General features: G+C 42.5%; 1 protein-coding gene across 8 annotated transcripts in view; it reads right to left on the bottom strand.

The window, feature by feature from the left end:
- The window catches only part of N4BP2L2 (NEDD4 binding protein 2 like 2), a 93,953-nt gene that overhangs the window by 56,075 nt on the left and 12,831 nt on the right, over positions 1–25,047 (bottom strand). For 4 of the 8 annotated variants that reach the window (XR_016348529.1, XM_006134208.5, XM_075919196.2 and 1 more), the window contains exons 3-6: positions 22,210–22,334; positions 8,220–8,308; positions 7,501–7,577; positions 1,765–1,908 (exon numbers count right to left, since the gene is read on the bottom strand). Coding sequence is in view for 7 of the 8 variants with exons in the window: in XM_006134208.5 (XP_006134270.3) it covers positions 1,765–1,908; positions 7,501–7,577; positions 8,220–8,308; positions 22,210–22,334 (435 nt within the window). In the remaining variant the exon portion in view is untranslated. Of the gene's footprint in view, positions 1–147; positions 1,909–7,500; positions 7,578–8,219; positions 8,309–10,606; positions 10,810–16,514; positions 16,770–22,209; positions 22,335–25,047 lie in introns of those variants that run through there. The other 4 variants (XM_075919200.2, XM_075919201.2, XM_075919204.2 and 1 more) reach the window with 4 other exon arrangements.

Raw genomic sequence — 25,047 nt, 5'->3', positions numbered from 1 at the left:
AAAATGTATCTTGGTGTCTGCAGTATAATTGCTATCTTATCCTGATTGTATTCCACACAACCAAGCTCTCTATAAATGTCTTTGAAGACCAGAATTAAATATTAAATGAAGACCTATTTATCCAATGAACAAATATTCTTGAACAAATTTGCCATCAAGTTCTCCCCCATGTTTATTAATAAACAACAGAAAATCCAATCTGGCAGAGTCCAAAGATGCACTATATTAACTGCTGTTTAAGAAATATTTTCATTCATATAAAACTATAAAGCATAAAAACAAAATACTAATTTTGTCAGACTTACATTGGACAACTGAAACAATGGCAGCAATAATAGACAGAGAGATACTTTATTAGTTGAGGGACCAGGAAAAATGCAAGCATTAAATTTAAAACTTACTATCATACCAGTGTTTAAGCTAAGAGAAAAAAGGATCTATGGCAATAAAATGATAAATCTGCATGCTGGCTCTATTTTAGACATCTGCTAAGAAGAGACTACCTGTGCCAAAATCCTGAAAAGAATGTAATGTGGTTTTACAGAACTGAGACCAATGTCCCCCTGTACCTAATTGGGTTATGCACATATTCCAACTGTAGATGGGCCCTGTGAGACTAATATTTTAAGTGTTCTGGGTTTTTTTATTTTTTTGTGATAAAACAGAACACTTAGCACAAAAAGACTCAGCTCTAATTAAGCATTTTAATACTGTAAACTTAAAGAAATGATGCTGTACATTTTCATGCCAACAAAAATCTCAAAAAATAAATGTAGCTACTTTCTAGGCAAAAGTATGTTTGGTATTTAAGTAGATGGCAAACAAATTCAAGACAAATAATTGTTTATAATTTCAAGCTGGTGAATACTGCAATTGCAGTACACTGGTTTAGCTGCCAGTTGAGACTCTGAGCTAAAAGTGAAGATGGCAACAAAGGGAGGAGGGAAGGAAATCTGTTGTTATAAGAATCAGAGGGGTAGCCGTGTTAGTCTGAATCTGCAAAAACAACGAGAAGTCCTGTGGCACCTTATATACTAACAGATTTATTGGAGCATTAGCTTTCGTGGGCAAAGACCCACTTCATCTTTGCCCATTAAAGCTTATACTCCAATAAATCTGTTAGTCTATAAGGTGCCACAGAACTTCTTGTTGTGTTATAAGAGTGACAACATTTTGGATGCCATTTAAAATAAATAAGCATCTAGTAAGAAATAGAAAACACAATTGTTCAGTATAAAAACCTGGTAGAAGTTGGTTAGAATATTAAAAAGCAGTGGAAAGAGTTAAAATGCAATAATTACACACATAACCTATTCCTGGGCTTTTCTGAATTCAATTTGAAAAACAACTACTGGTAAGTTTTGTTAGGACTTGCTCAAAAAAAGAACAAAAACAAAAAAATATTCAACAGTTTCTTCTGTACACATTATTGTCTGAGACCCAGCTATAAAGGAAGACATGTTTACTTCACACCATCCAGAAATCAAAGTTAGTACAAATGTAATAAATATAGATTGTAAAAACATTTAACATACATTTTATATTAAATTTTATTTACATTTAAACCTCCAAAGCTTTGTATAATGGACCAATCTCTCAGAAAGAATGGTTCTTTAATTGCATTAACCCTATTTAAACCTCAGGAGAAAGTCCACTGTTTATATTTTTAAAGGGGTGATCAAACTGATGTTAGTTGAATGTAACCTGGGTTATCTGTTATTTGAAACACTGAAAGAATTCCAAGAGTCTATACAGCTTCCCCACCTCTGTCTTCGCTGTGGAGGTGGCCTTTGCATGTTTTTGTGAGGAGGTTCCACTGAATTCATTACAACAGAGATGGACATTTGATATTCATATCGTTCCAACATCTGAGCAATCTTCTCACGAGGGACCCCATGTTTATTCCTCCTACAAAAATAATAATTTAAATAATTTGTTTGGTACTATTTATATGCTTGCAATCTTTCTTAAACTTTTGAAGAGCTATCGTCCTGTTTTATCCTTTCCATCCATTCAGGCTGTCAAACACAATCATTTAATCTTCTGCTAACTTTCAAGATCCAGAAGGATCTACACAGGTTTTTCCGTCATTACAAAAAATAAGCTTAAATATAACTGAAATAGATAAAATTGAAAACTGAAATAGATAAAACTACAAGAACTGATTACACATTTCTGAAAAACAATATGCTATTGTGTGTGGAAGTTCAGATTTAATTCCATCTTATAATATTCAAATTGTATTACACGTTTTAACACAATTTATTGTATATATTGAACATACAAATATAAAAAGCATTTTCCTGAGTACAGAAATGTGGTGCTGTTTATCACAGTTTAAGAGCAACTGTACCTGTATTTCCCCCTCTGTGATTCCTTCAGGGCAACCACTTCAAGGTTTCTGGCTCCCAGTCACCACCTTTCTTGGCCACAGACCTGTATCTCACTGCCTCCCTGACCAGTGGTTTTAAAGCTGCACAGCTCCCTGTCTTCTACTTTTAATAACACCATCAAGTCAGTCTGCCTAAAAAGACCAAAACCTGTGCTTTGCTTTCTTTCCAAGGACTATGAGTGTTGATTGACAATAGTCACACACTGCATGTTACCACAAAAGTTTTTCTAAGCAAGCACATTTGTTTGTCAGGTAAACAAATGTGTAAAAACAAACAGCCTACCAGAGGTCACCCATGAATCTAATGGGGACACAACAGGCCTAAGTCTTTTCAACCCTTCTGCAAGAAATAGGGCCCCCTTGGACAGCAGCTTCTTATTCCTGGACCAGAAACAAGGCCACAAGTCAGTTTAAATGAAGGTTATTACCCAAAAGTCCTTTTTTTGTCTGTTGGTCTTTGGAGAATCTGCTTAGAAATAGTGTGTTAGCCTCTCCAGAAGTAGCACCCCTCTGGGAGGATTGCAACCTGGCTGATTTTGCCACAGTCATTGAACTCTCTTTTTAATTCCCAGAGAAGCTGCAGTTATCTTCTCCCATGAAATAGAACACAATCATACATAAACCATTTATTTAAAACAACGGACCTCAAAGATACTGTATGGGTTTGCAATATCGTACACACTGGTAGCCTGGACTACATATGTATACTGTTCCTAAGATGACTCTTCTTTCTATTTACCGATCAGATACAACAGTACTTTTAGATACTACTGTGATGGGGGCATATGAGTCAGAGAGTGTGTCAGGAATTCACAGAAACATAGACCCTGCTCATTGCATTTGGCTGACTCAGCTAATAAACCCAGACTGGCTAAAGATTTCAGCAGATACAGTCTTAAACAAAACACTGAAGCAACCCTGGGTTCCTGGTTGCTCCACAGCTACACTTGTGGTTTTGGTCCTGCTTTCTATCCCTGCTCTCAGCTCCCTTCTTGCTCCCACCCCTTATTTTGAAATATGCTTTGAGGTATGGACGTGCTCTTGCGCAAGAAGTTTCTGTGCAAAAACTCTTGCGCAAAAGGCTGCTTGCGCAAGAAGCATGTAGTATAGATGTAGCCTATATGACGACTGAAGACAGTCGTCACATTGGGAATGATCCTATGCTCACTGAAGTCAGTGTCAAGGCCCTCATTTACTTTAATGGTACAAGATTAATCCACATCTGTATATTAAAATCCCACAGAGCAGCCAATAAAACAAAATTCAAGGCAGGCAACCCCAAATGGAAGGTCTGAAGACTGTTGACTTTTCCCCGAGTTCTGACCAAACATAACAACTGTTTATGATTTTCTCCTAATTCACAAATCATTCTGACAGAATAATCACCACACTGCAAAGGACAGTTTTTTCAAACAACATGGCTCAAGCACATAAGCAGCTGATTCTTTCTTTCTATCAATGATTTTGCTGCAGAGCTGTTGTACTGACATTAACTCTTCAAGATTTCAGGAATAGGATTTCTCAAAGTATGGAATCTTTACATCCAAAGCTAAATAAGCAAGAAGCTATAACTGCTATTGACAATAAAAAGAGACAACCGCTTCAAAAGTTCATCAACTGGATCTGTATGAGAAAAAAATCTTCCTCCTGGAGTCAGGTGATTTTAAGAAAAACTATAATGAAGGATAATATCGTACTCAACAAGAAACTTGAAAACAAATCATGCACATGAAATTTAGAGTTCATTTGCACTCCATCAGTATATTGAAGAATCTTGGTCTAAAGGCCTTTTCCCTCCAAAATAATGTATCTTTATTAACCCTTTGTCTAATCACCCACTGTATTTTCAGTGCAGTGGCTTCCTTCTCTGAAGACTTCCTGTTCATTTTTTAAATTATTTTACATATAGTACCAGAAACTTCAAATAAGAAATAGTATTTTTTTCTAAAAATATTAATGTATTTTTGAAATAAAAATAAGCAGTAATCCAGAATAGACAATATTACTGTTCAAAATGAGGACGTTTACCTGGCTATTCTCAACAATAAGATGGGGTTGGCGTATTTTCAATTCCAGTGCTCAGATAAAACAAAAGACTTCATACAAAAAATTAAATGTGATACACAGAAAGAGTCAGGATTGATGATTCCAGGTAATTCAGAAAACTAATAAATTAATAATTTATTTTTCCATTTGGCCAAGTGCCCGTCATAATGTGGAACACTGAAAATTTATGACAAAAAAATCTCAGGATTATATTAATCTTTATGTTGGTAACTATTACACAAAATGTGTGACTTGGAGATCTGAAAAAACATTTAAAAATGTAATAGTCGACAGGCTGGTTGACTAGTCGCTCCTCCCCCCCCCCGCCATTGCTACCTCTTCAGAAAGAGGTGTGAGTGGGGGAATGAGGAGGGGGTACTTCAAAGCGGCAGTGCCGTGTGGAGCTGGGGCCAGACCCATAAGGAGCCTGACGCCAGGCTCCCCACAGCATTTCAAAGCAGCAGCGCCGCACAGAGCTCGGGGTCAGCAGGGGAGTCCCCAGCTGACCCCAGGCTCCATGCGGCACTTTCACCTTTGAAGTGTAGCTACTGCCCTAGGGCTGTTGCTATACTTCAAAGGCAGAGGCGCTCTATCAACTAATCAAATAGTCAATGCAAAATGCATCGACTATTTGCTAAGTAAATTACTCGCAATTTAAGATCCCATTAGTCCATTTAGCTATTATGAACTGATGAGATAGTGAACTACTTTTGTTTCATTTCAATATTATAACAGAATCATTACTCTTCTTTATGCAAGTTCCAGTATAAACTACATTTTGAAAGAATTCATATACTTGATCATTAATAATTTAGTTTCATTTGGGTGAGATTATGCATGCAATTTTTCAAAGTTTAATAATAATTATTTATTTTATATACATTATGCTTGAATCTAAATATTGATATTTTTCAGTTACCAAAACAAGATAATCAAATGTTCTTCTCTTATGGCTTCAATCTAGTTAGAAGATGAATATTCTTATTTTTCTCTTATCTCTTGTTAACATACCATTGCAAAGCTCATTAACCCAATCAGTTTGTTGGGAGTCTTAGAAGGATTCAATGCCAACAAGAGATGGGGAAATAATAGTAAAAGTCTTTATCATTTGATTTCTCCCAAGTTTGCCTGGCATGCACTGAAATGCCATAGATTACAAGAGGATTTAGAGTGGGTGGTAAACATTAGAAATTAATAAAGAAAACTAAAATGGACTTTGTCCTAAATGATCAGACCAAATGTCCATTTAATCCAGTATCCTGTCTCCAACGGTACTTAATACCAGGGAGCAGGGAAAAGTTTCAAGAAATACCATGATAGACAATTATGGAATAGCTTGTTCATATGGGAATTTTCTTCCTAATTCCCACTGGATAGGAGTGAAGTTACACCCTTAAGCATGAGGATTTGTATTCCTTCTAAAATGTTTTATTCTGTCTAATTAAACCATGGATGTTCTTATCTACATGTCTGATATATATAAATGCTCATCATCTTGGTCACATCTTGCAGCAATGACCTCCTAAATTAGGTTAATCATCCACAGAATAAGGAAATGTTTCCTATGGGCCTGATAATTTTTCCATTTAAATACATGGAAACTTTGCTGTTGATTTCAAAGGGAGCAGGCCTGGGCAAAATATGGTCTGCGGGCTGCCAAGCCACCGGATCTAACCCACAGAGGCGGCAGGGTGCCCCAGGCAGACTCCCTTGCTTGCCCTGCAGCCCCGCGTGGCGTGCAGAAACGCAGCTGCTGGGCTACATTCCTGTTTCAAAACTGGAGGGGGGGGGGATGCTTCAGGAGCCGCTCCTGCCCATGACACAATCCCATTAACCAGTCAATGGGAGCTGCTTGTTTGAATAACAGGCAGCCAAGAAGAACCACGCCCGCCCCCTGTCCTTGGCTCAGTTATTCACTGAAGCACATGGGTCAAGCAAGCAGGCAGGCAGGATAGCTGGCTGGGAAACATTTTAAGCTCTGCAAGCCTTAGTTCTGCAGGCAGGCAGGCTGGTAAGTCTCCTGGCCACAGACTGCCTCTGGCACCCCTTCCCCTCCCTGCCCGAACCTTTTGCCCCACCCCCCACTCAACATACCAAACCCTCTGTTCCCCATACTCCCTCCCAGATCTGGCAACCCAATCTCCTGCCCCAGATCACAATCCCCTTCTACCCTAGGTCACATCCCAAACCCCTGCATTCCAGTCCCCTACCCTAAGGGTACGTCTAGACTACATGCCTCTGTCGCCAGAGGCATGTAGATTAGGCTACCAGACATAGGAAAATGAAGCGGTGATTTAAATAATCGCCGCTTCATTTAAATTTACATGGCTGCCGCGCTGAGCCGACAAACAGCTGATCAGCTGTTTGTCGGCTCAGCGCGATAGTCTGGACGCGCGGGTGTCGACATCAAAGGTATTTGTCGACCACCCAGGTAAACCTCATCCCAGGAGGCATACCTGGGTGGTCGACAAATACCTTTGATGTCGACACCCTCACGTCCAGACTATTGAGCTGAGCCGACAAACAGCTAATCAGCTGTTTGTCGGCTCAGCGCGGCAGCCATGTACATTTAAATGAAGCTGCGATTATTTAAATTGCCGCTTCATTTTCCTATGTCTGGTAGCCTAATCTACATGCCTCTGGCGACAGAGGCATGTAGTCTAGACGTACCCTAAGTCACAACCACCTCCTTCACCCAATCTCCCTCCAGCACTCCAATCCCTTATCCCAAGGTCCCCTCTGCACCCAACCTCCCTCCCAGACCCCACATCTCCTCCATTAATATCATGGAAGAGTGAGGCTCTCGACCACTTTCCAAAATCTTGGAGTGGCCCTTGTCAAAAATTATTGCCCATGCCTGATGTGGTCTTCCTCTGTGTAGTTCTGTGCTGATATTTATGTATACAGTATATTTACATCAATATTAATAGAAGTCAATATACACTAGCAAACACACATTAGCAATAAAGCACTTACAGAACTGATGAAATACTGAGAAAATGTAAATTAAACCACAATCCAAAAGAAAAAAACTACAATGGTTACTATAACACAAATCTTACTTTTCTAACTCCGCAGGATCAAACTTCCACCATGTGTCTGGCTCATGAAATTCCACTCTGTAGCCTTTCCCTAGTGCCTACAGCAAATAAGGAAACATAAAATGCATGACAGATGTAACATTATTATACTAGTTCCCACTGCAACAAATGCAACATCATTAAATAGAAAAACTATTAATAAAAACTAGACTGTTATTAAAACTAAATACTAAACCAGGAGTTCTCAAACTCGGGGGGTTATGATCCTTCAGGGAATCATAATGTTATTATATAAGGGGATGAAAGTTGTCAGCCTCTACCCCCAAAATCTGCTTTGCCTCCGGCATTTATAATAGTGTTAAATATTTAAATAGTATTTTTAATTTATAAGAGGGGATTGGCATTCAGAGGCCTGCTGTGTGAAAAGAGTGACCAAAACAAAAGTTTGAGAACCAATGTACTAAGCAGTCCTAAAGCCCACTGAACTTTAAATCACTTTACCCCACAAATTCTAGGTTTCAACTAAGGCTAAAAAGATTTAGGTAAAGTTAATCCAAATTAGACTAATGCACTCCTGTTAGTGGCTATGTCAAAGAAATAGCCTGTCTGAGGAAAAGAAGGAATGTCAAAAAGAAAGACCATTACTAGACAAAGTAGTTGCATATGTGTTTTGTGAAAGTAGGTCTGCAAAAGAAACACCAGAACAACAACAGATTTAATGACACAGTAGTTATATTTACCATTTCCACATATGGCTTCATTTCCCAGGCTTGAGTATTAGTGTTGTCTATTATAACTGGAGTTCTTCCCTGGTCCATTGCTTGCTTTGCTGCAGTAAATAAAGATTACAATACAACCCTCAATATATGGGTGAAAATTAGAAAGAATATTTTGTCTATTTCAAGTAAAATGATGACACGCATTTTTGTTCTACAAGAGGTTTACATGAATTAGTATACCATGTGATTTATTAAGCTATCTAAACTGGATTTCTATTTCATTAGATTCCACTTAAACAAGAAGTTTACAGCTTAAGGGTAAACCAATAAACAATAATTTAACAGAGACAAGTGCTAAAAGAGCTTTATAATTAACAGGGAAAACTGCCTATTGCCTTCTTGATTCCTAGTAAGAAGCAATGCATCAGGCAGACATTTGTAGTGGGAATCCATAAGGAGAGTATTAGCTACATAACTTTTATAATTACTTTTACAGTTAATTCCAAGAATAATAATTACAAGAGCCATATTACATAGAATACACATTTATTGTAAGAGAGATGGCATGAATATGCTTCCAGAAAATCTTATGCTTAAGTTACTTTACTGGTTTAAGCAGATAATATTTCCATTAATAAAATCCCACATGATTAACCAAAAGGGGTGAAGCTGAGAGTAGAAGGGGCGGGGCCTAAGGCAGTAAGCCTTTAGTGCCACCCAGACCGCAGTTCGCCCCCGCAGACCTCACAGCCACGCGGAGAAATGTTCTGGTGGCAATTCAAAGGGGACCAAGGCTCCAGGAGCTACTGCTCCGGGCCCCGGGGCAATTGCTTCCTCTTCCCCCTCCACCCCTTGTCGTCAGGCCTGTGAATAACTACCAACTATCAAGCCCAGAACTTTAGCTGTACTTCAGCATATCTTTTAAAAAGACCTTCAATCTTCATTTAAATCCACCACAATTTCGATAAATTATTCTACTAGCTAATTAAACTTTCTGTAAAAAAAAAAAAAAAACCCTGCATCCAGTTTCTAATTTGAATTCATTCTAGTTTTACCTTCTAGTTACTCCAACTTGTTATGGCTTCATCTGTTTCAGTGAAAAGGCCTCTACTATCAGAAATCTTTTCTCTAAGTAGGTACTTATAGACAGATCAAGTATCACCATTCAATTTACTTTGTTGAATGGAGTTTTAATCTCACTATAAGAACTCAAATAATTCTGACAGTTCCTTTCCAATTTGTCAAAATCTGTTTTAAAGTATGGAAACCAAAACAGAATGCAATATTCCAATAAAGACTAGTCACTAGGCAACGTGGAGGTGAACTAGTAGGAGAGAAGACTGATTCAAATGTAAAAAAAGAAAAAGACCGGGGCCAGGTCTACTTTCATAAATAGAGATGACCATAGTCCCTTGTCTCATAAGGGTACGGTGATGATAAGTATATTAAAAAGATTGTGAAGCACTCAGATATTAGCGTAATGGAGGGCTATATAAGTATCCGTGACAGAAAGATATCACTTATCAGGTTAGGTCAAGCGGTAGAAGCTCGACAGATTTACGGTCCAAGTCTGGCTGATGACCCATGCAAGAGTAAGCAGGGTTCAATGTGATGGAATGTGGGTGGGTTTTAATTAACTGTTTTAAAACCCTAAGAAGTTAAAGCAAAAAGCCCAAACAATTCATGTTAAAAGTGAGTTAAATCTGCAAAAGTGAACAAAATTAGGTAATGACAGAACCAATGATTGCCTGTGCAACCTCAATTCAATTCCCCTTGTTCATATATATTAAGTCTTTAATTATATGATCATATACTCGTTTTTCCATATAACTTCTAAATCTCAGTCAGTGAGCAGGCTGGACCTGCTTTGGGAATGGATCACAGTTGTGTAGTGAATGGGATTACTGTCCACAGGAACTATGCACCCCTAACTTGTTTCAGAAGTTGGAAGGTATATATAAAGCAGGAGATTGCAGAGAGAGAGGATAGTCTCATGCTTAAAGCATTTGAATGTCATCTTGGAGAACTGGATTCTATTACTGCTTCTCCCCAAAGTTCCTGTGATACTACACAAAACACTTAAATTAAACTTTTCAGAGGTTGTCACTAATTGTGTGTCATCCTAGGACCTCTTGATAACAACCATCATGCCAGGTCTCAACTGAAAGCCTGTCACACTGATCATCATAATCTTAGTGAAATACATGTATAAAGAATATGTAAGGAGCTATGTATGTATATATAAATGTGAATGATGCTTTGAAGTTAAATACAGATCACTTGGAGGTAATATATCTTAAGAAAGGATACATGACGAGACTCCAAGGAAATCAGGAGAAGAAATCAAGAGAAAGATGAACAGCATGGCTGGAAGGAACACGGGCAAGAAGTGAGAAGAAGTTACTCACCCTGTGAAGTAACAATTGTTCTTTGAGATGTGCCCAGTGGCTGTTCCACTCCAGATGTTGGGTCCCATGCTGGTGCCGTGGCTCGGAGACTTCTCATAGCTGTGCTCCACCAGCTCGCGCATACGTGCTTCCCCAGCAAGGCGTTCGTGCCTTTGATCAGCCGCGTGAGAGCCGGCAACCATCAGTTCCTCTCACCCACTCATCTGAAAGAAGCAAATAAACAAGTCCGGAGTGAGGAGGAAGGGCGGGTCGTGGAGTACCCATGGGGCACATCTTGAAGAACAATTGTTACTTCACAGGGTGAGTAACTTCTTCTTCTTCTTCGAGTGGCCCCGTGGGTGCTCCACTCTAGGTGACTCCGGAGCAGTACCTAGGACAGAGTTAGAGCGCTCTGGAATCAAGACTACCAGCATGATTAAGTACTGCTGTAGCCACAGAAGAATCTGAAGCAAACTGATTGATTATAGCATAATGCTTCATAAAAGTCACATTAGAAGACCATGTTGCTGCTCTGCAAATGTCACGAAAAGACACTCCGCTCAGAAAAGCTGTGGTTGTAGCAACTACTCTAGTCTAATGAGCCCTCGGAAGAGAAGGGAGAGGCTTCCCTCGTAGCAAGTGACACATGGATATACATGAAACTACCAGCCTGGAGATGCGCTGAGAAGTTAGAGGTTGTCCCTTTGAATGGTGTGCTAATGATACTATTAAGCGGTCTGTCTTTCTAAAATCCCGCGTTCTATCAATGTAAAACGCTAAGGATCTCCTTACGTCCAATGTGTGTAGCAGCGCTGCTTGCGTTGAGGTATGGGGTTTAGGGGAGAAACATGGAAAAACCACCGGCTCATTTATATGGAATTCAGAAGAAACCTTCGGAATAAACGCCGAATGGGTCCTCAACGTCACCAAATCCTTGGAAAAAATTGTATATGGAGGTGAGGCCATAAAAGCTGCTCTCTCACTCACTCTGCGAGCAGATGTGAGGGCTAGAAGGAAGAGAAGCTTGACAGTAATTAAGTGCAATGGTACTGTAGCCAAGAGCTCAAAGGGAGGACGAGTCAAAGTTTGTAGGACCAGATCCAAGTTCCATAGAGGTGGAGGAGGTCTCCGTGAAGGATGAAGGTTTGAGAGCCCCTTCAAAAATCTTTTTGTAATGGGGTGCGCAAACAAGGAAACATCCCCATCCCTACGATGGAATGCATTAATTGCTGCCAAATGTACTTGTAGAGATGCGACTGCCAGGCCGTTGTCACGTAGTTGCAAGAGGCACTGTAATATACAGGGTAGAGTTGCGGAACGAGGATCTACATCATTATCCACACACCATGCCTGGAACCTGGACCACTTAGCTGTATAAGCTGATTGGATAGATTGTTTCCTACTATGCATTAAGACTTCCCTGACTCGCTGAGAACAGGACTGCTAGGAGTCGGTAAACCAACAAGCATACACGCCGTGAGGTGCAAAACTTCGGGTCTTGGGTGACAGAAATCCGTTGTTTTGGGTCAACACAGTCGGAAGAGAAGGCAGAGGATACGGTGCTCTCACTGACATAAGCTGGAGCACTGAAAACCAAGGCTAACGAGCCCACGCCGGAGCTAGAAGGATTACCCGGGCTCTGTCTGTGTTGATCTTCTCGAGAACCTTGGAAATCAAGACTACTGGGGGAAAGGCATATAGTAATGACCTTTCCCAGCGGAGAAGGAAGGCGTCCCCCAGAGAGTGACGTCCTATTCCGGCTCCTGAACAATAGGCAGGGCATTTCGTATTGTATTCTATCGCGAATAAATCTATCGCCGGAAACCCCCATCGGGCAAAAATACGAGTCAGTACGGCCGTGCGAACCTCCCACTTGTGGTCGTGAGGGAAATGCCTGCTGAGAGAGTCCGCTATTAAATTATCGACACCTGGAGTATACAAAGCTGTTAGAATGGTGTTGTTGCTGATACACCAATTCCATAAGTGAATGCTCTCCGCACTAAGGGAAGGAAACCGGGCACCTCCTTGTCTGTTGATATAAAACATGGTCGCCACATTGTCTGTCAAAATCCTGGTAGTTGTATACCGAATCTGCAACTGAAAATGCTTGCAAGCATGGCGTACCGCTCTCAACTCGAGGACACTGATATGCAATAGCATTTTCTGTGTCGACAATCGTCTCTGGACTGTGCGACTGTCCATGTGAGCTCCCCAACCTGTTAGGGAAGCATCTGTTATCTGTTTTGTAGGTTGTGGGCGATGAAACGGGACGCCCGCAAGAAGACTGGCCAGGTTGACCCCCCACTGTAGGTACTTCCGGACATACTGCGGCACCACTACTGGCCTGTGAACACTGTGCTTCACTGGAACGTAAACAGTGGCCAGCCAGTGCTGAAGGCAACAAAAACGTAACCTTGTGTTGCGTACTACGATGGTGGCAGCAGCCATATGCCCCATCAACTGTAGACAGACGCACATGGGAATTGTTGGAGCGTGTACTACAGTGTGCACCAAATCTTTGATCACCGTAAAACGTTCCGTTGGTAAGTATGCTCGTGCCATGGTGGAATCAAGTTGTACGCCTATGAAAACGAGGTTCTGGGATGGAACTAGTGATGACTTCTTCACGTTTATGAGAAGGCCCAGAGCAGCAAATGTGCTGGACACTGTTCGAACCATATGACATGTTACCGAATACGTCGTGCCTCTGATGAAGCAATCATCCAAATAGGGGAAGATTGTCACTCCCAATCTGTGCAGATGGGCCGCAACCACTGCCAACGTTTTGGTGAAAACCCTGGGAGCACATGCCAGACCAAAGGGCAGGACTTTGTATTTGATAGTGCTCGTTCCCCAACTGAAAACGGAGGAAATGTCTGTGAGCCACGTGGATAGCTATGTGGAAATAAGCGTCTTGTAAGTCGAGGACTGCAAGCCAATCCTCTTTGTTCAATGACGGAATGATAGCTGTTAAGGTTACCATCTTGAAACGAAACTTCCGAAGGTGCCGATTTAGCTTTCTAAGGTCTAGAATGGGTCTCCAGCCTCCCGACTTTTTTGGTGTGAGAAAATATCGGGAATAAAAGCCTTTTCCCCAGAACTACTTGGGAACTCTCTCTATTGCTCCAATGGTGAGCAAACGTTAAACTTCCTGTTGTAGCAGTTGATCGTGAGAGGGGTCCCTGAAAAGGGATGAGGCAGGGGGAGTGGTAGGGGGAATAGAGAGAAAGAGAATGGATAGGCCGGACTGCACTACTTCTAATACCCATTTGTCCGTGGTGATGTCGGACCAACAATGGTAAAATGACCGTAGGTGATCATGAAAAAGTTGGATAATCTCATCTTCCGTGTTGATTGCGGGTAGCTGACTTGCATTCTTGACAAACAAGTCAAATTTGCTGCTTAGTTGACAAATGATTGGTCGAACGGCCCTGTTGGGGTCGAACGGCCCTGTTGGGGTCGTTTGCGCTGAAGATGTTGTCTAGGGTGTTGATCGTTGAAGGGACGTGATTGTGTCTGGAGAAATTAAAATCGTATTTTCGTTGATAAGGAAAATAACGTCTACATTTTAAGGAGGGAGTGTACATCTCAAGTGTACGTAGAGTGGTGCGTGAATCTTTTCCTGAGTGGAGGAATTCGTCGGTGTTCGCCACAAAAAGCTTAAGTTTGTCAAACAGTAGGTCCTCAACCTTGCTTTGCATCTCCTTTGGGGCTCCTGCAGATGACAGCCATGATGATTTCCTCATGGCAATATGTGTGGCAGTAGCTCTAGCCGCTGTGTCAGCCACATCCATGGCTATCTGCAGTGCTGTACTACATGATGCGTACCCTTTTTGGACTATTGCCTTCAAGAGTGGCTTCTTGTTGTCTGGGAGATGCTGAAGTAACTCCACTAATTTGGAATAATTATCAAAATTATGGTTTGATAGATGGGCCGAATAATTTGCGATGCGCAGTAGAAGTGTAGCTGAGGAGTAGACCTTCCTACCAAAAATGTCCAATTTTTTATTGTCCTTGTCCGGAAGCGTATTTTTGTATTGTGGCGCTTTAGCCCTACGTTGCACCGCGTCCACTACTAACGAGTTAGGCTGAGGATGATTGAACAAGAAGTCCAATTCTTTTGCAGGTACAAAATACTTTGTCGGTCTTTTTACTCATAGGTGTAACCGATGTTGGGGTTTGCCATAACTCATCCACTATGTCCATGATCACATCATCAATAGTTAAGGCGATCTTTGCACGTTGTTGTGGTCGGAGGTTTTTCAAGAGACAATGCTTTTTAACCGGAACATCTGCTAGCTGTATTTCCTGTGTGCCTGCCACATGTTTAAACAGGTCTTTAAATTGTTTCAGATCATCCCGTGGAGAGACGTCAGCTGGAAATATCGCCTCATCCGGAGATGACGAGGAGCAGTCTGTTGGAGAAGTTTCCGGTTTGGGGTCTTCAACATCAGACAACTGCCCCTCTTCCGGCTCAGACTGGTCTAGTTGGATCGTTGGACTCTTAGATGGAGAAGATGAATCTAGGTGCTGTGATTGATGAGGTAAGTATTTTGCACTCGATGGTTGACAAATGCAGGAGGATCCCCTATGGGAGGACAATGTATGATCACACCGGGGACGATCATCATATGGTCTACGGTAGCTGTCATAATAGCGCTCAGAATGCAACAGGGAGGAGTGGCATGATGAGCATGCACTACCATGCTGGATATAATAGACGCGGCATGGGGAGCGTGTACCAGACTCGTACCTTCAGGATCGACCGGGTGAGCGGGACCATGAACGGGACCAACGTGTTTCTAGATACACTGCATCCCTATAATTACGCCGTCCATACGTGACCCGTGTAGGAGAAACACTATAGTCACGATAGCGACTGTACCTTCGTGGTGAAAAATCTGGAGACAGGGATCTGTCTCTATAATGAGTCTTTGATAATGCCTTCCTATGTAGGGAGGTGACTTCTGTCCTAACAGCCACAGGAGAGCCAGGCACCGAATTGCAGTGGAGCGGTGCTGGGGAACGCAGCTGTTGCTGCGTTGATGCTGGTACTGGTAGAATGCTCGGTGCGGGAGTCAGCAGCGGTGCCGGGGCTGAGGCATCAAGACCGTCTGTCTCGGAGCCCGGTGCCAGAGGAGACGGTGCCGCCATAAATGGGGCCAGTAAGGCAGGCGCTGTTATAGCCAGTGCCGCTGAAGCTGGTGCAGAGCAGCTGGTCAATTGCGGCACCGGCGTCAGTTTCACAGAGTGCACAACTGAGGTCGGTGCAGACTTGCCGGCTAGCTGCGGCACCGCTCCTGGTGCCGGCGCCGAAGCCGCTCTCGCTCTCGGTGGTTGGGGCTCTCTGATGGCCGCCCCAGCAGACTGTCCAGACCCCCCGGGAGTCATTTTGGACACCCCTGAAGCCGTTGCAGCTGCTGAAGGGAGGGATCGCGCTGGGGACGGCTTCGATCGCTTTGAGCCGGCTGGTCCCGGGGAAGCCACCCTGAGTTTTTGTTCGGGGGCTTTTGTGGCTGCGGGAGGGATTGGGTCAGGCTGCAATGCCTTCCCAAACATCAGCATGAGGATCTTCATCTCCTGCTCCCTCCGGGCTCTCGATGTTAATTTTCTACAATGGGTGCACTTCTCTGGGACATGAGCTTCCCCCAGGCACCTAATGCAGGTGTGTGTCATGGCTGTCAGCCGTTGGCATGGGCTCACGGCATGCCAAACACTTTTTAAAACCAGTCGATCCAGGCATTTTCAGAATGAGTACAGAATAAATGCCTGTATACGCCCCGTGTAAAGCCTTGTCAATTTCACTTTTAGCGCTTTGTGCAGCGCTTTAAGAGAAGCGGCTTGAGGAAAAAAATTTTTTTTTTTAAACTTTCTTATGAACAGGAGAACAAGCTAACAGGAACACAACTAATACTAACAAATTTAACTATTTACAGATGCAAAAACTGACTGAAAACATTCTGAAGAGAAATACTCAGGGAGCTCTGACCGTGACCTGAGGCGGTTGAGAGGAACTGATGGTTGCCAGCTTGCATGCGGCTGATTAAAGGTGCGAACACCTCGCTGGGGAAGTACACATGCGCGAGCCGGCAGAACACGGCTATGAGAAATCTCCAAGCTGCGGCACCGGGACGGGACCCGACACCTAGAGTGGAGCACAAATGGGGCCACTCGAAGAAGAACCCTATTTACAGGTGAAGAACAAAGGTCTGGTATAAAATATCACTATATATCACAAGGTGCCTGCTGGCTTGATCTCATGAAAGGAAGGTCCCTGTCATTCTGAATTAAAACACCGTGAGAAGCAGTTGGGGTAAGCAGTACCTTATTAGATAAGAGGGCATCTTGCTACTTAAATAGTAGTAGTGAAGCCTGTTATAGAATCATAGAATCGCAGATCTGGAAGAGACCTCAGGAGGTCATCAAGTCCAGCCCCCTGCCCAAGGCAGAACCAATTCCAACTAAATGAACCCAGCCAGGGCTTTATCAAGCCAAGACTTAAAAACCTCTAAGGATGGAGATTCCACCACCTCCCTAGGTAACCCATTCCAGTGCTTCACCACCCTTCCAGTGAAATAGTTTTTCCTAATTCCTAATGTGTAACTGACATGGTGCACTACAGGAACTCAAGTCCCTGTAACTGTGACAGTAATCATGTAATTAAAGACAGTAGCATAATGTATATGCACAAGGAGATCCAATTAAAGTTGCACAAGCAACCATAATTCTGGCATTTCCTAATGCTTGACTATCTGACTTTGCAGCTCGCCATCATTTACATAATAATGTAATTAACAGAGGGACAGGCAAGATACATCCTGGGGGCTGGATCCTGCCCATCAACCCTTGTAATCCGGCCTGCCCACCCCTGCAGCATGGATTAGCACTGCTCAAATTGGCTAGCTGCTCCCTGTGGCGCTCTGCACTGCAGGGACAGGATGGAAATCAGCCAATGGGAGCTCAGAGATTTTGCTGGGAGTGGGAGCAGCATGCAAAGCCTCACCCCACCTTCTCCCAGCACAGAGAACAACATGGAACAGCCAACCTAGAGCTGCTGGCAGGCAGGGAAGCCTGCTTCAGAGTGCTGCAGGCCGGGAGCTGCTTAGATAAGCACCTAGCAGCCAGAACCTGTCTCTGGCACTCCACCCCCTTCTGCACCCCATTCTATGGCCCTCCCCTAGACCAGAATCCTCTCCTGCACCCATACTCTCTCCTGGATCCTGCACTCCAATCGCCTGCCCCAGGTTACCACCCAAACCCTCTGAACCCTTTTCTACCCTTCTCTGAACCTCAGTCTCCTACCCCAAGCTCCCTGCTGCACCCAACACCTGTCCTGGAGCCCGCACGCACTCCATAGAAAAGTGCAGCCCTTGACCACTTATCAAAATATTGATTGGCCCCCCATCAACAATTATTACTCATCTCTGAATTAATGGCTGCTTTCACCCAAAGCTGTATAAAGGCATTCACTGCAAGCTAAAACATAGGCTAATCAGCTTGTTCTCATACTGCACAGATACACATGGGCATCAAAAAATAGGAATAGTGTTCCTATTAAGTGTTGAAATACAGAAATATTGGGTAACATGGATAAATGGATAAGGAGATATAGAACTTTTCACCTCTAGGTCACTAGTGTGAGCTAATCTCAGGTCAGAAATGACTAAAAATCATTATCATATGACAGCTGTTAGGGACCTTTATTTACATTTTTATTTATAAAATGCTCTAAATGGCCCAGGGCCAAAAAAACACCACCACCACCACCACACAACACTTAAGAATGTACATTTTTTTGCCTTCTAACAGAAGACGAAAAAAAATTGCAGTTCCCCAAAATGAAAAACCATTCAAAATTTTGTTTTGGGAAACTGTAATTTTTTGTGTGTGCTATAAGATCAGCATTTCTGGATTATTACTGAGCTATACAGGGAAAACTTTTGGAACTGGGAATATTTTATCACTGAATATTTATTTAAATATAGAATCTATTTGCTCAAGCACTTCATATAACCTAATTTACCATGTTGGCTCAGTGGTTTTTGCTATAGCTAAAATATAGGACAAGTAACACTTTTCAAGTAATGCTTATCAAGCTTTTCTCTATACAGCCTCTCTCCAAGTAATGAACGAGTTGTGGACCAAACACTTGGCCGTAACTCAATCTGTTCGTAACTCGGACCCCATTGAGTTACACGCGACCACGCTGTTGGTAAGCGCGGGTCGTGTTTGTAACTTAGGGACCGCCTTTATGACCACTCCATAGGAGCTTTGGTCGTAAGTGTGAACGGTCATAACTCGACCGTTCGCAACTCGGGGAGCGACTGTACTAAGAAATGAACTGAAAAACTGAAGATTTCTGTAATACGTTTCCATTGTGCAGGAAATCATATTTTGAACCAGTTAGAGCAGTGGTCTCCAACCTTTTTACACCCAAGATCACTTTTTAAGTCTCAGAACAGGCGAAGATCTACTGCCCCGCCCCTTCCTTGAAACCCCGCCTACATTACATGAGGAATTCTAATGTAAACGTACTGCGCAGATGCGCAGTTCAGAGAGGGCTCAAGAGCTACTCTTAGAGCCCCTGAGATCTACCGGTAGCTTGTGATCTACCGGTTGGTGATCACGGAGTTAGAGCATACCGGTTCTGTTCAATATTTTCATCAACGGTTTAGAGATTGGCATAGAGAGTACGCTTATTAAGTTTGCAGATGATACCAAGCTGGGAGGGGTTGCAGCTGTTTTGGAGGATAAGGTCATAATTCAAAATGATCTGGACAAACTGGAGACATGGTCTGAGGTAAATAGGATGAAGTTTAAAAAGGACAAATGCAAAGTACTCCACTTAGAAAGGATTAGTTTTTCACACATAAAGAATGGAAAGTGGCTGTCTAGGAAGGAATACTGCAGAAAGGGATCTAGAGGTCACAGTGGAGCACAAGCTAAATATGAGCCAACAGTGTGATGCTGTTGCAAAAAAAGAAAACATGATTCTGGGATGCATTAACAGGAGTGCTATGAGCAAGACAAGAGAAGTCATTCTTCTGCTCTACTCTATGCTGTTTTGGCCTCAATTGGAGAATTGTGTCCAGTTCTGGGCACCACATTTAAAGAAAGATGTGGAGGAATTGGAGAAGGTAAATTGTAATTAATAGCAACAAACACAAATACTTGAAAGTCAATTCCATCTCTATTCTTCATGATCCATTTGTCTCCACAGTGGTTCAGATCTGTGGACTTTATTATTGAAGAAAGAAAATTTTCAAGTAAGCATGGATAAATTTCCTATTCTTGGTGCATAGATTGACAGATCCATTACAGTGAGATTTTCATAACAGTGTCCTATCACAATGGGTACCAGGAATGTGCTTTAAAAAGTGACATAAAAACAAGGTAAATTATATAAATATTGCTTCCATCTTTCCTTGGGTACTAAAGTATGGAGAAAATTTCTGCACAAAGAAAGGAAAAGGCATTGGCTAATACTGGATGACCAAATATTCAGTATATAGTAAAGTCTAGCAAATCTCAACAGCAGAGACATAACTATTCTGCTCTGAGATTTCAGTCCTCAGGAGCACTGACACTTTGCTGCTTAAGTGAAGGAACAGATGTCTGAATTAAAAGTACAGTACTGAATCTCAGTTAAAAAGCTCTCAATTAAAAAAAAAATCTGATTAAAGATAGTAGCTATCTGGAGTTCTCCTCTAGCAGTTGTACTTTGTGCCTATGTGAAGTTAGCATAAGATTGATCCTCAAGATATTTAATGTTGAGATATGTAAAAAAAATCACCTTTTCTTGAATATGCTGCAACATAATACAAAGCCTTGACCTTTTCAAGGACACTCATGCTCTCACAAAGTGTTCTAGGCCATAGTGACTAAAATACATGTTTCACAGATTTAATGTGGCAATTATTCTGCTGGCTGGTATACAGGCCTCAGTTTAAGTGGCATTTGTTTCCTTCTCTTTGGGAGTCCACGACAACAATAAGTCACCCCATCCAAATATTCATTTTAAACCTGACTAGTCCCAAAGGAAGGATTGGCTCTGCAAAAAGCAGATCTCTTTTGTGAGATAGGAACATCTAAAGACCCAATGATATGATAACTAGACCTGAGAACAGCACTTTCATCCAGAAAGGCACAAATAATATTATTGCTGTTATCTCATTCTTAACTTATGTATTGTCCTGTGGAACAGTGGAAATGGTGGGAAGGCATACAGGAAGGACTTTGTCCAACTTAGCAAGATGTCACGCACCACTTCACTTCCAGAGAGGCCTCAGGGCACTTATTTACTATTTCCAGGTACAAAGAGGCTGATCATTTGTCCACCAAACTGACTTAAATTTCAGAAGTTATTTTTAGGTCTAGAAGCCACTCTGACTCTGCCAGTCTGACTTTTGCCGTATGTAAATCTTGATGTCCACTGCTTCCTTGATGGGCAGTATAAAGAGAGAGGAAAATCTGTTACACCCAATTCTCTCTAGGATAGAGCTGGTTGTTTTCTTCTGTGGATTATGAAAACCTATCAGTGACATTAACTGTCATGACCCAAACAGGTCTGTTATCCATGGAAGGAGCAATGCTCTGATGTTAAAAGTCTGGTCAGTGGTGCAGCAAGGCTACAGCAGGTTCCCTACTTGCCATAGCTCTGCACAACTCCCTGTAATTACATGCAGCCAGGAGACTCTGCACACTGCCTCCATCCCAAGTGCCTGCTCTGCAGTTCCTCTCCCGCATTTCTCATTTTGGAACCCACCACAGAGCCCACACCCTCATCTAGAGCCTTCCAGTTCCAGTCATGAGCATCACCAACCCAATCCCTGATAAAAATGAGCAACTGAGGGCGCGGAGAGTGAGAAATAGAAGGATGGAGCGAGTGAGGGCAGGGTCTCAGAGAAGGGGTGGGGCAGAGGTGGGGCTTGGAATAAGGGCAGGACAATGGTGTTCGGTTCTGTGCAAGTAGAAAGTTGGCAACCCAAGCCCTTTTCACACAGCCAGCTGCGATAACTAGTGAGGCATTATGTTTCCTGCTTCCCCACTTACAAAGGGCCTTCTTTTTGCCTCTAGTTTTTTTTCAAACTTAGTTTGCATCTTGAAACTTTCAGAGGCACCATCCACAGCAAACACCTAAGAAAGGGAAGCAGAGCTGAGGAGACAATTGTCCCCAAAATCAAGTGCAGTCCTGGGACATGATTGGGAATAAGACAGAAACATTCCTGTGGCCAGGTGTTAGTCCACAATTTTGAAAAAGTCAGGAATTTTCCATAGAAAAGCTCTCTGACAGAGGGATGGCAAAGATGCTGATCCCTGAAGAGAACACCAGGACACACAAAGTATTCCCCTGCTGCCAATGACTAACAGGATTCGTTCAGCCTGAATGTGCAAGCAGGCTGAAGAACCCACTAAAATAGGTCTATAGATTTTGCACAAAGTAGTAGTATTTTTGTTAATTGTTTTCTCACATCTGAATCTTTAGTTTTAAAGAAATGTACTGAGATTATGTATTTGTGAATTCCATGTAAAATGACCACTGACACTTGTAGATACATATCTATGCTATATATGCATTTTCTAATCATATGAGATCTAAAAGAATTCCACTACTGTGTTCTTACCTCTCTTCTGGTTCCAGTCATGAGCATCACCAAGCTGAGCAACATTGTATGTATATCCATCTTGCTGTCGAAAATAATCATCAGTGCTGAACACCACGCCATCATGATTTTGACCAAGTAAAATACTATCAAACAAAGGAAAACACAAAACCATTATAAATAAGCCAAATCTTATTCCTTAGACTGTAAACAATGAAGTAATATAGGAAAGTTTAAGGCTGTACTATTTTTGATTTTCAATACCTTCAGTTTGGCAGCTAAAAGAAATTCAATTTCCAACCCAAAATTAAATATTTTCTTTTCTCTCCATTGCTGACTTATTTGCCGATTTTACTCCCTTCCCTACAATAGCAACTGAGCACCTTCCAAATCTTTTCATGTATATATTCTCACAACACTTCTTGGCAGGATTACTCCCATCTTGCAGGTGGGTATTATGGAGGACAGTCTCACAGAATATCTGTGGCAGAGTTAGTAACTGAGTTGGGTCTCCTGAATCAGAGTCCAGCATCCTAACCACTAGACCAGAGGTTCCCAACCTTTTCCAGATGGGGACTCATTTTGACAATTCAGGAAGGCTTGGTGACCCAAGGCAATTCAAAAGGGGTGGAGGGGAGGAAGGAGAGAGAGGCAGTGCAGTAATTAGCTAATTTTGCACCATAGGCAAGAATATAAAATTTTGCCCCCTCCTGTTTATTTATTTATAGTTATTTCACAGGAAAACTGAAAATACACCAATAATAAAATAACAACACTACATTTATTTGAGTTGTGGTGGGGGAAAGACACTCATCCCCAAACCGCTCCCCTCCCCCAGCTTAAACCCCACACTCAAAGGCTGGGGCGGGGTTGGAGGGCCTGAGAGTCATACTTAGGGGCTGGAGGGGCTGGGAGTCTCACAGTCAGGGGTCTAGGGGACACATTCAGGAGCCTGAGAGTCACATTCAGGGGCTGGGAGTCACACACTCTGGGCCTGGGAGTCTCACAGGTGTTACAAAAATATTAGAAACATAATACATATTATTCAAAAAAACAAGTAAAATTTAGTATTTTACCAGTTCAGCTGTACTTAAATTAATGGGATGGTTGAGCTTGCATTTACTTTGCTACCTGTTGTATCTTTGGAATTGTTGTGTCACCCTGCAGCACAGTCCCAGCCTCTCCCCCACAGGCTCCCAAATACAGTCCCAGCCCCTACCCCAGTCCCCCGTGGCTGCAAGCCGGCCAGGACTTGCCCTGGATGGCAAACACGAGCCACAGGAACCCCAGCCAGGGCGGCTGGAAACCTCTCAACCGGATGTCCGGACCTCCCACCCTCACCCCACCTACCTGGGCTGGGCACTGCTTCTTCTCTGCATTCCCTAGCATTCTAACTTATTTCCCCCCATGTCCAGGCATATTTCCTTACTCCAGTGGTCACCAACCAGTAGATCAGGATCCACTGGTAGATCTTGGAGCCTCTGACACGTGATCCTGACTGGTTTGGCCAAGAGGCTATCAAGTGCAGGTACTTCAGCTGCCCCTCCCCCCACCGCTGCGCACCTTCTGCCCTTTGCCTGGGAGCTTTCCCCCCACCCCCCGCCACCCAGGAGCCTCCTGCTTGTGGTACAGAGCAGGGAAGGGAGAGGGGGGCTGCTGATGTCAGGGTGCCCTTTCTTCCACCCTGTATTCTATCTCCACAGAACGAGGAGAGGGGGGCACAGGGCTTGAGATGGAAAGACTTTTTTTTTTTTTTTGAAGGAGAAAGTAGTTAGAGACATTGAGGCTAATGGCAATTGGGACAAATTACAACATGGTTTTACAAAAGGTAGATCGTGCCAAACCAACCTGATCTCTTTTTTGAGAAAGTAACAGATTTTTTAGATAAAGGAAATGCAGTGGATCTATTCTACCTCGACTTTAGTAAGGCATTTGATACAGTGCCACATGGGGAATTATTGGTTAAATTGGAAATGATAGGGATTAATATGAAAGTTGAGAGGTGGATAAGCAACTGGTTAAAGGGGAGACTACAGCGGGTCATATTGAAAGGTGAACTGTCAGGTTGGAGGAAGGTTACTAGCGAAGTTCCTCAGGGATCAGTTTTGGGGCCAATTTTATTTAATCTTTTTATTGCTGATCTTGGCATCGAAAGTGGAAGTGTCCTAATAAAATTTGCGGATGACACAAAGTTGGGAGCTATTGCCAATTCAGAAAAGGATCGGGATATCATACAGGAAGATCTGGATGATCTTGTAAATTGGAGTGATAGCAATAGGATGAAATTTAATAGTGAGAAGTGTAAGGCTATGCATTTAGGGATTAATAACAAGAATTTTAGTTATAAGCTGGGGACACATCAGTTGGAAGTAACGGAGGAGGAGAAAGACCTCGGAGTCCTGGTTGATTATAGAATGACTATGAGCTGCCATTGTAACATGGCCGTGAAAAAGGCTAATACGATCTTGGGATGCTGTAGGCGAGGTATTTCCAGTAGGGATAAGGAGGTGTTAGAGCCATTACACAAGGCATTGATGAGACCCCATTTGGAATACTGTGTGCAGTTCTGGTCTCCCATGTTTAAGAAGGATGAATTCAAACTGGAACAGGTACAAAGAAGGGTCACTAGGATGATCCGAGGAATGGAAAACCTGTCTTATGAAAGGAGACTCAAGGAGCTTGGCTTGTTTACCTTAACCAAAAGAAGGCTGAGGGGGGACATGATTGCACTTTTTAAATATATTAGAGGGATAAATACCAGGGAGGGAGAGGAATTATTTAAGCTTAATACCAATGTGGACACAAGAACAAATGGATATAAGCTGGCTAGTAGGAAGTTTAGACTTGAGATTAGACGAA

The sequence above is a fragment of the Pelodiscus sinensis genome, chromosome 1 (assembly GCF_052426305.1).
Source record: "Pelodiscus sinensis isolate ZL-2025 chromosome 1, ASM5242630v1, whole genome shotgun sequence".
In the NCBI taxonomy this organism is placed as follows: domain Eukaryota; kingdom Metazoa; phylum Chordata; order Testudines; family Trionychidae; genus Pelodiscus; species Pelodiscus sinensis.
This window is presented reverse-complemented; position numbering and strand designations above follow the sequence as displayed.